Genomic DNA, 13,984 nt, shown 5'->3' on the forward strand with positions numbered 1-13,984 from the left:
ACACGATGGTCGTGTCGAAGGAAGGCAAACGACGGCGTAAGGTTGCCATTTCGCAAACCGGTCCCGGCGCTGCCACCACCGGAAGCAGTCCGTCGACGAGTGCGGCAGCCGAGCGGGATCTTTCACCCCCGGAAATACCAAAGCGGTGCGTGATGCGCCATTTGTGATTCGCGTCACCGTTTCTGATTGTGTTCTTTGCCTTCCGTTCCAGACCAAAGGTACACGCACAGCGCAAGTTTGCCCAGGGCCAAGGAACTACCTCGTCGTCCGCTTACCTTAACTCGTACTCTTCTGCGCCACCAACGCCAGCCAAGGATGCACAGGGTCGTCCAAATGCGCCTGGGCCTGGAAACGGCTCGGCAACGTCGGTGTCTGGCACCGGATCCGGCACCGGAACCGAGCTGGTGTCCCAGGTGACCGAACTGTTGCCCAATATGCGACCAAACACGGAAGATTTTCTCACGTTCCTGTGCTTCCGCGGCACTCCCGTCTTACCGCCGGCGTTGGATTTTTTCAACAAATCCTCTCCCGCATCCGGCGGTGGTTCCTCCGCCGCAACGGCCGCCGGGAGAGCGGTTCCAACGAGTGCAACGGGAAGCTCACCGGCTGCAGGTGGAAGCGGCTCGCGATCAAACGTGACTGGTGGCCGCGCGCGGAAAGAAGAATCGAGTGCCACAGTATCAAATTCGTCCACCGTTTCCAAAGCACCGGCGACGAGAGCCAGCACAGGGCCAGATAAATCTACGGCCTCTACGGCCGCTACCGCACAGGCAGCGGCACCAACCGCGACCTACATGCCCTTTGCGGTGCGCAAACGGGCCGCCGATCCTCCGCCGGACGTACGGGCGGATCGGAAGCGGACGCAGGACAAAATGCAAGCTTTGCGTAAGAAGTATCACGATCAGCGGGTCGCGAAACTGCGGGCCACTACCGGTGGCAAGCAGCCGGGCACCGCAACACGGGCCGCTGGCGCAATGCACACCAGGTCGGGAGCAAGCAGAGATCGCGAAAGTACGGTCGAAGAGGCTGACGACACGGAGGAAGAACGGCACGGCGGAACAAGGAAGGGCACGCGGCGGAATCCAAACAAACGCGCCGAATCGAAAGCGAACGCGGTGGAAGAAGATAATGGTGTTAACGATGAAGAAGATGAGGAAGACAACGATGATGACGACGACGGTGATCGGAAGAAGGAAGGCGGCGTTGCGAGTCGTCGAAAAAGTGGGCTCCGCAGTGGCACGGTTCCGGCTGCTCAGGCTGCCCAGGTTAAGGTTGCATCGAAAAAGAACGCCAAAGGAAAGCTCAGTGAAAAGGAGGAGACGAAAAAGGGCGATCAAGCAGCGCCGGTAAAACCGGGAGCGACGGAGCCACGGAGTAAAAGGTCGCCGCGTCAGGAACCAACCGTCGATGAAGGTCCCAAAGGGACGGCTACCCGTGCCGGTAGCAGTGCCAGCAGCGGGCCGCAAAAGAAGAGTGCAAAAGTGACCGCAAAAGATGGGATGGATGGGAAGGAAAAGCGCACGACGCGACTGTCGGCGTTACGCAGTCCGGTTCCGCAGAAGCAGCAGCAAGGTAAACGTTCCCCCGAGAAAGATGCAACCGCTCCCCCCGAGCCGGACAATTCCTCGTCCGATGATGATGAGCCACTCTCGCGGACGGTGCCCGAAAAACGGTCTCCGGTGGCCGGTAAAACGACCCGTTCCGGGCGGAGTCGCAAATCGGACCCGATCGGAACGGCTAGCGGTGAAAGGGGGGAGTCGGGCGAAATGCCGGATAAGAAAGCGCGCCGCTCGGAATCGGCCCTCAGCAGGCGGTCGGATGTGAGCTCACGCAGGTCGGAGCTGCGTGACCAAAACCAAAACGCTTCCGGTGGGTCTGCGTTGTCGAAAAACACGCGCGCCAATTCACGGGGAAGGAAAAAGAACGACTCTACAACGGTTTCGCCACGATCAGTGGCCAATGAAGTGGCTAACGATGCGAGCGCCTCTCCGCCCCTAGCAGGCGCCGCTGGTCGAAAGCAGGCACCGAGTAGAAAGAAGCGCGAAAACACTCGCAGTTCACCGGGGCTTACGGGTGCGTCACCGGAACTGATCGAACGGGCGAAAGCATCGACGACCACAACTAGCACGACACCGGTCGAAGGGTTTGGTGCTGCGGCACGGCCTTCACGGAAGACGAAAGAGGCTGCCACCCTGTACATGGAGCTCATTGGCCGCAGGCTCAATCACGACGATAAATCCGACGATGACGATGCGTCCTCGCTGGATAGTCTCGAGTTGCCGAACGTGCGCAAATTGCAGCAAATGGAGAACGAACTGAAGGCAAACGCAGGCAAAACAAAGCAACCGGTTTCCGTGGGCACAGCTATGGGCGCACCGTCAAAGGCTGCCGCCAAATCGAAACAGGCTGCGGGCGAAGAGCGAAAAAAGCGGAAATCGAACGTAAACGAAACGCCTTCCCCCGAACTGGGCGGTGCTAAGGGGGCGGACACCGGAACCAAGAAGCAACTGGAGAAAAGCTTCAGCGATTCCGATGAGGAACCGCTGGCGAGTAAGTTTCAGCGCAAGAAGCAGCAGCAACAGCAGCAGCGCAAAGGCAAAGCAAGCGGTAGTGGCGTCGGCACACCGCTAAAACATTCTGCCGAGGACAAAGCGGAGCAATCTCCCGGACCGCAAGACGAACCTTCGACACCGACGGGACAGCGGCAAAAACGTGGCACAACGTCCGTTACTTCTCCGGCGGGTAAACACAATGGCACCACACCAACGGGGACCGGTCCGGCACTCAAAACGCCGGCCAAGATACCCGTGTCTCGGACCAATAGTTCCCAGAACTCACCCGCCATAGGTATGGTCACCGGTGGCAGTAGCGATCCGGCGGGATTACGAAGCCCCGCAACCGATGGTCACGGTTCGGTACGGCTCAATCGTTCGGGCGACCATAACACGACACTTCAATCGATAATGGCCGAAGCCAGTGAGAGTCCCGCGAAGGTAACGCCTGCTTTGCTGAACATCCCAACACCAATCACAGTAGCAGACGTGCTGAAAATTCCCACCTCACCACCGTTTGCGCGGCAAAACGTCAAATCTTCCGGCGAGATGGCCGTGCCAGGGCAGCAGATGCCGGGTGCTGTTAAAACGGGCGCGGGCGTCGGCGTCACTGCCGGACCATCGTCAGACATTCCCTTCAATCGGCCGCCCGCTAAGGGTGATTTTATTGCACTGGACGATACGGACTTTCTGAAGGGTTTCGAGCAGGGCCAACCATCCGAGCAGAACACGCCCTCGAAGCCATCGAACTCACTGCTGGGCAATTTGTTGCCAAGCAAGGAAGAGTCGGAAAAGATCTTCGGCATCGCCAGTGTCAGTTTGGCCCAAAGTTCGGGTCCTCTCGATACAAAGTGTACCCTGGGGAAGTGTGGGTCGGTTCACAAACCTCCACTCGGGCCACCGGTTCTGACCGAATCGCTGCTCGGCGGTCATCTGTCGCCCCGCGATCGTCGCAAGGCGAAAGTAAACATGACGCACGAGCAGATCCAGAAGTGGATTGACGAATCGTCCTGGTCACCGATCGAGGACGATCTGAAGGAAGAGCTCGAAATCTCGAGTGCATCCATGTGCCGAACACCGCCACCACCGGGACAGGCGGCTTGGGAGCGGTTAACGGATCCGGGTGGACCGGAAGCGGCGACGAATGATGCAACGACTATCCCGCCGGCCACAGTGGCACTGGTAACATCTACACCGGTTAGTGCCGCAGCGGCCACTGGTGTCGCGGGCGGACGAAGTGGCGTGGAAGAGAACGATCCGACAGCCGTGCAACAGGTGGTCGGCGGTTTGTCAATCGGCCAACCGCAAACCGTACCACTCCCGGGGGTAAAACTTTCTTCGACGACGATGACGGATCTTCCGACTGCTACGATCAGCGTTCCGGCTGCGACCACCACGACGGGTGTTGCGGTGCGCACGGATCTGATGGCAGATGGCAAGGGCAGCAAGATGGGTCAACGGGAAAATTCCGCTGCCATCGCGACACTGGTGGCTTCCGCTCCCGGTGGTGCCGGAATGGAAGCGATCGATGCGACCGGCAGTGCCCCAGTGCCGGTGAAAGGGAAACGTGAAGTTAAAGAAACACGTCGAACCAAAGCGGACACATCGACCCTGGCCACCGCTGCTCCCGTTACGACACCAAAGTCGCAGTCACCAGCCACTTCGGCGACAGCGATCGATCGAAAACCGATCTACCGTTCGGCCAGCGGTCGAACACCGGTTTACAAGCAGCAGCAACAGCAGGCGGATCTTTCGACAGCAAAATCGCAGCAACCATCGCAGCAGGCGACGCTGATGTCCGTCGTCGCATCTTCCCAGCCAAACACTCTCCTGCAGTCGACTTCATCAAAGATGGCGGCGTCGACCGCACCGATCGGTGGCGGCGGCAACAAGTTCGGTGCCTTCTCGCCGATCAACGAGACGAGCGTGTATTCGTTCGACAAGGAGGAAGATTTTATGCCCGTGGCCACACCATTCCGCAGGCAACATGGACGCCGCGAGTCGTGCAATTCATCGGCCCGTGACGAACCGACATCCGCGCCGTCGGGGATCCCGAAACGTGAACCAAGCGTCGGCACCTTTGATGCAGGAGGTGCCGGAGGCTCCTCAGTTAGCGGTGCGGCCTTTCCAAAGCCACCACAACAACTGGCCGCCAACAGTCCAGCCCCGGTATCCACGACGGGGCCTAAGGCTTCCGGTCAACAGCAGCCCGTTCCTGTCGCCAGTAAGGCCGACATCGGTAGCAGCACCCGTTCCCGTGTAACGGCGGCCCACGGCCAGGAGACGGTGGAAGAGGGCCCGAAAACGGCACCAGGGCGGGCACGGGCAGAGCCGGCCCTAAAAACGGAACCCGTTGGCGATGAGAACGACACGGACGGACAAACATTTTACATACCCCTGCAAGGGCCATCGGCGAGTGCCGCGGGCTTGAAAGCGTCCGACCAACTAATACAGGGTGTAGCGGTAAAGCTGGGCACCGAAGGCCCGGACGGCCCGAACCAGCGCGTCATCATGCACGCCAAGTTGGTGACCAAAGCGGAGATGGGCACCAACCCGACGACCCTGCCGGACTCGATGAACGTCCAGGAGTTGGTCAAGAGCCTGACCGCTCAAGCGGCGGTCGGATCGCCGGGTGGAGCATTGAGTAAGGACATGGGCGGCGTTCTGTCGAAGCTCGTTCCGATCGGTACGGTACAGCCCCGATTCAAAGCGCAACCCGAAACCGCAACCCCCTCCGTGACGACGGGCGGGGCCGAAAGTCGCACCGAAGATCGGACCAGTGCCGAACCGGCACCGAACCGAGGCACCGGGGGTCTTGCGCGCATCAATTCCAACTCTTCCCTGTCGTCGCAACGCTCGAAACCGACCAAAGCGACCGGCAAACAGCAGACGGCGCGGTCCGACGCGGCCGTGGTTCCACCGCCGCAGCCCGACAACAACACGGCCTTCCCGCGGCGCGACGATCCGGCCCAGATGGTCGAGGCGCCGGTGTTTCGGCCGACCGAAAAGGAGTTTCAGGATCCGCTCGAGTACATCGAGCGCATCGCACCGATCGCGTCCCGGTTTGGGATCTGTCGGATCATACCGCCGGCCAGTTTCAAGCCCGAGTGCCGCATCGCGGACGATATGCGGTTCATGGCGTACAATCAGTACGTCCACAAGATGCTGCACCGGTGGGGTCCAAGTGCGAAAGAGTACGCTGCCATCAAGAAGTATCTGGCCACGCAAAGCATCAACCTGCAGTCGCCGCCCGTCATCGGTGGTATGGAGGTGGATCTGCCGCGGCTTTACCACACGGTCCAGGAGCTGGGCGGCCTAAAGGAAGTGATCGAGAAGAAGCGCTGGGCGCGCGTATCGGAAGATATGTGCATCCCGAAAGCGGCACACGATCGGGTGTCCAAGCTGGACGACATTTACTGCAAGTATCTGCTGCCGTACGATACGCTGTCCCCGGCCGAGCGCCAGAAGTTGTTCGACGAGGTGGAAGCGGATTGGGCGAAGCGAGAAGCCAAGGCACGCCGGAACGCCGACAAGGGCGTCGGCTCGGAGGTCCGCACCAGCGGTGAGTCGGACGAGGACGAGGAGGGTGATTCGAACGACGACGAGGAGGAGGACGAGGACGAGTTCACGATGGAGTGTATCGTGAAGGGGCGCAACATGCCGCTGAACCAGTTCTTCCGGATCGCGCGCAACACGATGTCGCTGTGGTTTCGCAACGGTGAACCGACGGTGCCGGAGATCGAGGCCGAATACTGGCGCCACGTGGCCGTCCGCGATAGCCACGTGTGCGTACACTCGGGCTCGATCGATTCGAGTGCGTTCGGGTTCGGGTTCCCGAGCCCGAAGGTGAAGGGTTCGTCGTGTGCCAAGCACCCGTGGAACCTGAAGGTGCTGACCAACAACAATGGCTCGATCCTGCGCTCGCTCGGTCCCGTGATGGGCATTACCATCCCGACGCTACACGTGGGTATGCTGTTTAGCGCCTGCTGCTGGTACCGTGACCCTCACGGACTGCCCTGGATCGAGTATCTGCACACGGGCGCCAACAAGATCTGGTACGGGGTGCCGGATGATCAGAACGCTAACTTCCGGGCGGCCCTGACCGTGCTCGTGCCTACGCACTGCCAGAACAAGACGATCTGGTTGCCGTGCGATACGGCCATGGTGCCGCCCCACATGCTGACCGATCGGGCCGTATCGCTGTGCCGCACCGAGCAACAACCGGGCCAGTTTGTGGTGGTGTTCCCGCGGGCCTACACTTCCAGCCTGTGCACCGGGTACGCCGTATCGGAGAGCGTGTACTTTGCGACCAATGCGTGGCTAGACACGGCCAAGGATGACTTTCGGGTAAGTGCGCAATCGATCGATCGATCGATCGAGATTGAATTGAGTGAGTGGGACGACCGATGCCTGATTGCTGTTGTTTCGATTGCAGGACATACAGGAAAGCTGCGAACCGACCATGTTCTCCGTGGAGCAGCTACTGTTTGCGATCGCGAACGATCAGCGCAGCAACCACGATACCCTGGCGCAGGCGTACCCGATGATCGTCGATATCTACGAGAAGGAGAAACAGACGCGCCAAACACTCAAAGTAAGGCCCATCCTGATGAGGGACATTTATGGTTTCTAACAAAACGCTCTCTCTCTCGATCTCCAGAATCACGGTGTGACGCAGTCGGAAAAGATTGAATCGAAAAAGAAAACGGTTTCGCTGGAAGAGTTCGAGTGCGATACGTGCCGTGCCAATCTGTACCTTTCGCTGGTGAAGGTGAAGGTGACGGCCGATGACGACGACGACGATGACGGGGACGACGGCGACAGTGCCAATACGGTGGACGAAGAGGAGCGTATCTACTGTCTGAAGCACGCCGTCAAGTATCTGGCCGATGGCCAACTGCAGACCAAACACTGTCGGCTAGCGTACACCTATTCGCTCGACGACATCGAGGAGCTGCTGAAGAGGCTGCAGGATCGGATCGCCAACAAAAAGTCCACCAAATCCGGTGTCGCTGGTGGTAGCGCTGGTGGTGGTGCCGGTGGTGGTGCCGGTGGTGGTGCCGGCACTGGCGGTGGCGCCGCTGGACGAGGCAAATCTTCGATGCATTTCACGTCCACCTCGTCGCAGTCCTCGTCGTCATATCAGGCACCTAGTCATAGTAAGTTTTCCGGAATGGCAACGATGCTAAAGTAAGTGCGGCAGCCAACAAGCAGCCAACAAGTTCGATTACATCACGGCACGAAGCGTGTAGGCCTCCGAGAAAAGGCAACTGTGCCATTCGGGTGTCGGCCTTTACGTCGGTATCATATCAAATGCAGACCGCGCCCTGGGTTCCGACATGATCGACTAGCTTGAAGAGCGTGCAGATACTGCACAGAAAACACACGATCGTTCCGTTCCGCGATCCTCTCCGTCTTCGTTGTAAATGAACGCCCTCCCGGAATGGTCCCGGATCGAAGGTGGATGGCAGCAGTTTAGTGCATTAGCATGTGTTTAGAGCCGTTTAGAGTGCAATGGGGAATGCCAGCAATTAGCGTGTGCGCTCCGGTTACCATTCCGGAGCTTCCGCACACTACCTACCATTTACCATTTGTCGTGTAATATTACCGTGTAGAGTTTATAAACCCCTTCTAATAATGCTGCATGTGTTTAGGTTAGACAGCTTCGCTCCAAGAATAATGTCCCTGAAATCCTTTACTCACCCAGTGTTCCTTTGTGTGGTAAAGCACCAGAAAGGCTAGCCCTGCGATCGGTCGTGAGAGAGGCCATGATCGCCAGGAATTCAAAGCTAGTAGCAAGAAGCAAATACGCAATCGTTTAGTAGCACAACCGTTCCGAAGGCCAATTCCCAATCCATCAACCTGCCTGACGGTAGCTTTATTTTTATAACAACAGCATATCTACCAACCAACTGGAACTGAAATGCTCCACACAATCCCTTTTGTACGGCGCGCTTTACAGTGCCGTTGCTTGGACGGGGCCTCGGTGCGGTGTGTAAATGTGTATGTGTGTGTGTGTGTAGTGTACGTGTGAATGGGGCATGTGCAGGCCAAACTGGCGACTGGTGAGGCAATCTGAAACAAACGCAGCAAATCCTATCGCTAGTCATCCCGATCGGATAGTGAATTCGAACCGAGTACCGAGAACATAATAACATGTAACGAAGAAAGTGGCAACCCAAAGCCTGGCATATAAATAAAGCTACGATGCGTGATACGATGAAAACAAGAATACAAACTCCACGCCAGGATTTGGGGAACATTCGGCAAAAAAAAGGATAACTAAAACATAAACTATAATCACATAGCGTTATATTGGCGGAGGTGAAACATTGAAAAAGATAAAATTTATTTACCTAACGGTCAGCGGCCCTGTCTGCCGTCGGTTAAAAGCGTAGCCGAACGGTGGACCCCAAGGCGAGTGGCGAGGCAGACAGAAGCAAATGTGGAGCGTTTCCGGAGCGTGTGTTTCAATGAGAGGAATTCAATATATGTTAGAGATAGATATTCCCTACACTCCGGTGTTGGTTCTTTTATTGACAGCATCCGAACTGACCAAGTGGATATAAAATAAAGTTAAAAATAAAGTCACACACTAATACCGGAGCTAAGATCGCTGTTTCTTGATCAGCTTCTGCTCTTGATCAACCGCGATCGAATCCGGTTCCTTTTCCACCATCGCTGGGGACGGCTTTAGCTGCTCGCTTTTCGGTGCGTACGGAGGCAGCTTCTGTTGCCGTGAAAGGTGCTCTTTCAACTCCGCCACCGTATCGTTGGCCACATGGCTGCGAATGCTTTTAAAAAACTCCATGTAATGATGAAGATTGTGACTGAAAAGAAACGGGGATACGGATACTGTAAACGACGAAGATATCTGCTTCCGGAGTTGCTTTCCGCTACTTACATCATCAACAAAATGGGTCCCAACATTTCCCGCGTATTGTACAGATGGTGAACGTACGCCCGGGAGTGTGTCTGGCACGTGTAGCAACTGCACCCGGACAGAAGGGGACCGAAATCTTCCGCCCACTGCGCATCACTAGTATCGAGCTCCGTGGTGAGCTTGTCCACCTCGGCCGTAGTCGCAACGTCGAACGAAAACACGATTGCCCGATGTTGCTGCGCTGCCTTCACGTACGCGAAGCTCGTATCGAACACATCGACCCCAGCGCAAACCATATCGAGGATCACGCTCGGATCGTACGCCCCGAAGCACAGGCGAATCTTCTCCTCTGGAAGCGCGCGGCAAACGGAGAAAACGACGGGCAAGAGGACCGCGGAGTCCAGTTGCGTAACTGTGGCCGGATCATTGGTGTGCAATCCATCGATAAGGTAACCGGCAAAGTCTACGTCCGATTGTCGCAACCATTCGATCGCCTTTTCACGCAGCTTCACATTGTACCCTCCAACGACGGGCCCAATAATGTTGGCCGAGCGTAGCTTGTCCGACTGCCGGTGCCACTCTAGACATCGTGCCACAAACCTTTCGGTCCGATCAAGCGACTTTTGTTCCCGCTTCTTCGAGCAACCCACGTCCGTGTCACCATCGAACAGTGGCACGTACAGGTCCGGTTGAAAGGTTTCCACGGTTTCCATATACTGCTCGGCCGTTACATTGCGCCGACCGCACCGTGTGTAAATCGGTACCGAGTCACGCTCCGGGACACCGGCGATGGGTGTTTCGCTAGGATCCCGGAGCACCAGCATGCTGGCGGCATCCTTCTGAGCGATAAATTCACCGATTGTTGTCCGACAGCCGCGAACCGCTTCTTCCATGTGAATCGTGTTGGAAATGCTAAGTTGCAGGAACTGCGGCTCGGGCGAAATGTGTTGCAGAACTTCCTTGCTCACGTGCGGAATACTGCCACCCTGAAACAACACGATCTGCATCACATTGCACACAAAACGCCGGTGAAGCTGCTTACCTTCGTGTGGAAAATTAGGCCCGGCGTATGAAGCGCCAAATTTGGCAAACGCTCCAGTCCGCCCAAAATGCCTAACCGGCCAGAACATTTGCTTACCGAGTTGAGCCTGAATTTCATCGTGCAATCAACAAAACCTCAAACAAAAACCGGTGTTGGCTGCCAAATGTTCCACGTTTAACCCTTGAAGTGCAACACAACACGAGAGTTGGGCTCTATTATGCGAGATCCATAAGGCTGCACTGCGTCAGAGATCCTAGTACGTGAAAAAATTATAAAAGCATTTCCCAAAAGAACCGTTTGGTTGAACCAGCAATAATTTCGAAATCATTGAATATCTGAAAACATTGATATCTTCAACGAAAACCAGTTTCTTTGTTGTTGAATAATAAACAATTAGAAGTGTTCGAGCTGTGGTTTCAGTTGAAATCTCAGGAGGCTCTGTGCTCGCGCTGCAACCGGAAACCTTGCTTTGAGAATTCTCGTTCTCTTTGCTTGAGAATTCTCGCAGTTTAAAAACAATGGCAACCCACAAACAGTTCAGTGAACAATTTATTGTAATTTGCTTTAGCAGCTGTACAGATGTGTAAGTAAACGGTATGTTCAATGTTTAAACATTTTGTTTTCCTATAGTTTTGCCTTCTTATATATTTATTGGTTGTGTTATCATGCGGCGATCAAACTAAACAGTGCTAGAAAATAACTCATTCTATAAGATTGCCCATCCGTGGTGGTTTGCATAAAATTTCTACTTTCTTTTTCTATCTGTACCGTATTATCTCCGTATCACAGACGAAATGTACGCCGTTCGCGCTCGGTTCGTCCACTTCGTTCTTTGATCTCTGCATCAGGCGACGACTTTCATACCAGCAAGCACATCCGGATGACCTTTCTGCCTCCATTCCAGTGGATGATGGGTTTATTGTTAAAATATAATATCTTTGCTTTCCACCTGCGCGACCATCCTCCGTACCGTACCATGGTTCCTCCAAGGAGACTCGGACTCAACTTTCACTCGTGCACGGTGCTCAATGCGTGATGTGAGTGGGGAGAGTAAAGTTTGCTAGTTAAACAGGTTGCTACGACCGCAGGACGGGCTTCGAGAGACAAATAAATACGAACTAATTGGAAATACAGACAAACAAAAGCTAATCAACTTCTAACTACACAAAAGAGTTGCCCAACTTCAGCTTCGCCGCCACGCAAAGCGGACTGCTTGGATTGCCGCACTGACAGCACCAGGTTCCATTGAGGAATTTTTAGTACAACATCCATCTATTATTGCAAAATTGCGCGCCTCACCTAACAATGTTCGAGGAGTAAACGATTAAAATTTGCGTGTACTCGAGTCACGAGTACATGAGTGAGAGGAAGGAATGATCAGCTTTGATTTGCTACCCTGGAATGTTGCTGTGACGCGCCCAACTGTTAAACTTACTTCGCGGGGGAAAAATATAAATATGCTGTCCCATCATGCCGATGATGGGTTTCTTTTTGGGTTTTGATTTCTTCCGGGTTCACTTCGGTTCCTCACAGCTTCAGTGCTTCAGTATGATGATGAGTATTATGATCCCCAGGATGGCGGCCGCTATCAGCGCAAGAATAAACTTCTTCTTGCGGGCTTTATTCTGCGAAAAAAGAAATGTAAGTTGATTGACGTCCTATACTCTATCTGTGGGTCAGTTACCTGATAGTGGCTGGCCTGTTTTAGCTGCTGCACACCTTCCGACACGAAGACACTCGTCTGCTCGACCGACGCCTCGATCGAATCCACCTGATGGCTCTGTTCGTACACCAGGGCACCGAGTTTCTTGTAGATTTCATTCACGCTCACGATGTTCTCCTGCGGAAACCCGAAAAGAATGCGGAATTAGCTTTGGAATTCATTTGCACCCGGCACGCCTCATTACCTCCAGCTCCCGGATGGTCCGCTCTTGATCTTCCAGAGCTTGCAAATCGATCTCCTCCTGAAGCTGCTGCTGAGTTTGACCACGCGAACCGGTGATAAAGTTGTCCTCGAACATGGAACTGTTGGTATTGCTGGCCGATGTGTTGTTACTGCTGAAGCCCGAGTGTTGCGAGCTGGTCGGCGGTTTGTGGAGCATCGCGCCCCCCGCCTGGCGTGCCTGACGGATAGCATTCTTCTCCAGATCAACCGTTTTGCGCTGCACGGCCTGAAATGCGTTTAGGGCAGCCGTAAACTCGTCCACGAGCCGATCGCACTGGATCTTAAGGTGTCGCTCTTTGCAGTTAGCCAAATCGTTCAACTGATTGGTGGTATCCGTTATCAGTTGCTGTGTGTAGGATAGGATTTGGTGGCTAGCGAAGAGAAAAGTGGATGCAAAATGTTAAAGCAGATTATGGAGCAGATAGAGGCTTAACCGAAAAGAATCATGTTAAAAAGGTTTGTGCCACTTTTTAATTGCGTTGCAGCCAGCATTTCTTGGTGTTTGTTGTGGCAATTGAGATAAGATGGAAGATAAGAAAAGCGCGTTCCTCTTCCGTACACTCAACCGCTCTACTTACAGCTGTTGTTTAAGCTCCGGTGAATCCTGTGCCGTTCCGAACTGGTTGACCTTGCGTTGCATAGAGGAAACTGTGTGGAGGGATCAGAAGAAACATTTTAAAATGAAGCCATACAATCGCCAACGAAAGTGCGCACCATTTTGAAGGATCTTTTGAATGCTGGCCACAACGATTTGGGCCGTCCTTTGGAAGTCTGCCTCATTGGTAATGTTTGAATGCCCGGTGGTGGCGTTGTTGTCGAACGAAGCGTAACTCATCTGTGGGGGGGGCAAGGGAGAACAATACGTAAAGTTAAAGCGTAACGTTCGGAAGTGGTAATCGTGTTTAGGCCACCTTCGGCGCCTAACCGAGCAAAGTCACGGTTCAACAACGAAACTACGCGCGACGGCGGACCAAATGTGGACGATAATTTGATTAGAGCAACGAGTGTTTTCGTGATATGAATCACCAATGGGCCGGGGGGGTGGTTCCCTTAGAGGCTTACCTTTGTGTTCCGACGCTGTACAGCTTTCGCGGATCTCGACTGTTCCGAACTTCCGCACTATTGCCAACAATTTCGCAGCAACGGGGGCGTTCTTTGTCTCAAAGTGCCAAGTATCGGTGGATAGGATTTTAACAAAATAACCACACGGAAATTATGTATTCACGATACACCGCACATGAGTCACCAACGACGACGTTTCTGGTGTTGTAATGATGGAGAAAGCGATTGTTCTGGTTCTGTACTACTTTTTTCTCTTTTTCGGATGTTGGTTCGATTTCGGCGCTGTAGTAAACACTTTGCCACCTTGATTTCACGCACACAAACCGTAGACAAAGCACAATACAACACGAACAAAACACGGTAACCGTGAAATTTGCTTCTGAAATCCGAAAACCAGATTGTGACGAAAAAACAACTGATTTCCTCCTTTTGCTGGATCTTATTAAAATACGCTTTCTGCAAATATGCATACAACGTGACAGTTCGATGTGTCAACGCCT

The 13,984-nt window shown here is 54.4% G+C and overlaps 3 protein-coding genes across 5 annotated transcripts; 1 reads left to right on the plus strand and 2 right to left on the minus strand.

The window, feature by feature from the left end:
* Positions 1–5: 5 nt before the first annotated feature.
* On the plus strand, positions 6–9,008 carry LOC128267080 (mucin-4). The gene is made up of 4 exons (XM_053003870.1): positions 6–145; positions 212–6,899; positions 6,988–7,146; positions 7,213–9,008. Exons 1-4 carry the CDS (start codon positions 6–8, stop codon positions 7,744–7,746), a joined length of 7,521 nt encoding a protein of 2,506 aa, XP_052859830.1. The 3' UTR covers positions 7,747–9,008.
* A 150-nt stretch (positions 9,009–9,158) lies between these two features.
* On the minus strand, positions 9,159–10,605 carry LOC128267965 (queuine tRNA-ribosyltransferase accessory subunit 2). Its single transcript, XM_053004934.1, has 3 exons — positions 10,478–10,605; positions 9,457–10,421; positions 9,159–9,382 (listed from the first exon to the last, which is right to left on the minus strand). Exons 1-3 carry the CDS (start codon positions 10,592–10,594, stop codon positions 9,160–9,162), a joined length of 1,305 nt encoding a protein of 434 aa, XP_052860894.1. The 5' UTR covers positions 10,595–10,605; the 3' UTR covers position 9,159.
* A 414-nt stretch (positions 10,606–11,019) lies between these two features.
* LOC128277523 (syntaxin-7) lies at positions 11,020–13,912 on the minus strand. Of its 3 annotated transcripts, XR_008269402.1 has the most exons (7): positions 13,485–13,912; positions 13,137–13,257; positions 13,001–13,070; positions 12,385–12,793; positions 12,162–12,317; positions 11,913–12,102; positions 11,020–11,776 (listed from the first exon to the last, which is right to left on the minus strand). XR_008269402.1 is itself a non-coding variant. In XM_053015993.1 (6 exons), the coding sequence occupies exons 2-6, from the start codon at positions 13,255–13,257 to the stop codon at positions 12,013–12,015; spliced, it is 846 nt and encodes a 281-aa protein (XP_052871953.1). In that variant the 5' UTR covers positions 13,485–13,912; the 3' UTR covers positions 11,020–12,012. The 3 variants fall into 3 exon arrangements, 2 of the variants coding, with proteins under 2 accessions (XP_052871953.1, XP_052871954.1); XM_053015993.1 differs by having other exon boundaries at positions 11,020–12,102; XM_053015994.1 differs by lacking the exon at positions 13,485–13,912 and adding an exon at positions 13,334–13,358 and having other exon boundaries at positions 11,020–12,102.
* Between the last annotated feature and the right edge of the window lie 72 nt (positions 13,913–13,984).

The sequence above is a fragment of the Anopheles cruzii genome, chromosome 2 (assembly GCF_943734635.1).
Source record: "Anopheles cruzii chromosome 2, idAnoCruzAS_RS32_06, whole genome shotgun sequence".
Taxonomy (NCBI): Eukaryota; Metazoa; Arthropoda; class Insecta; order Diptera; family Culicidae; genus Anopheles; species Anopheles cruzii.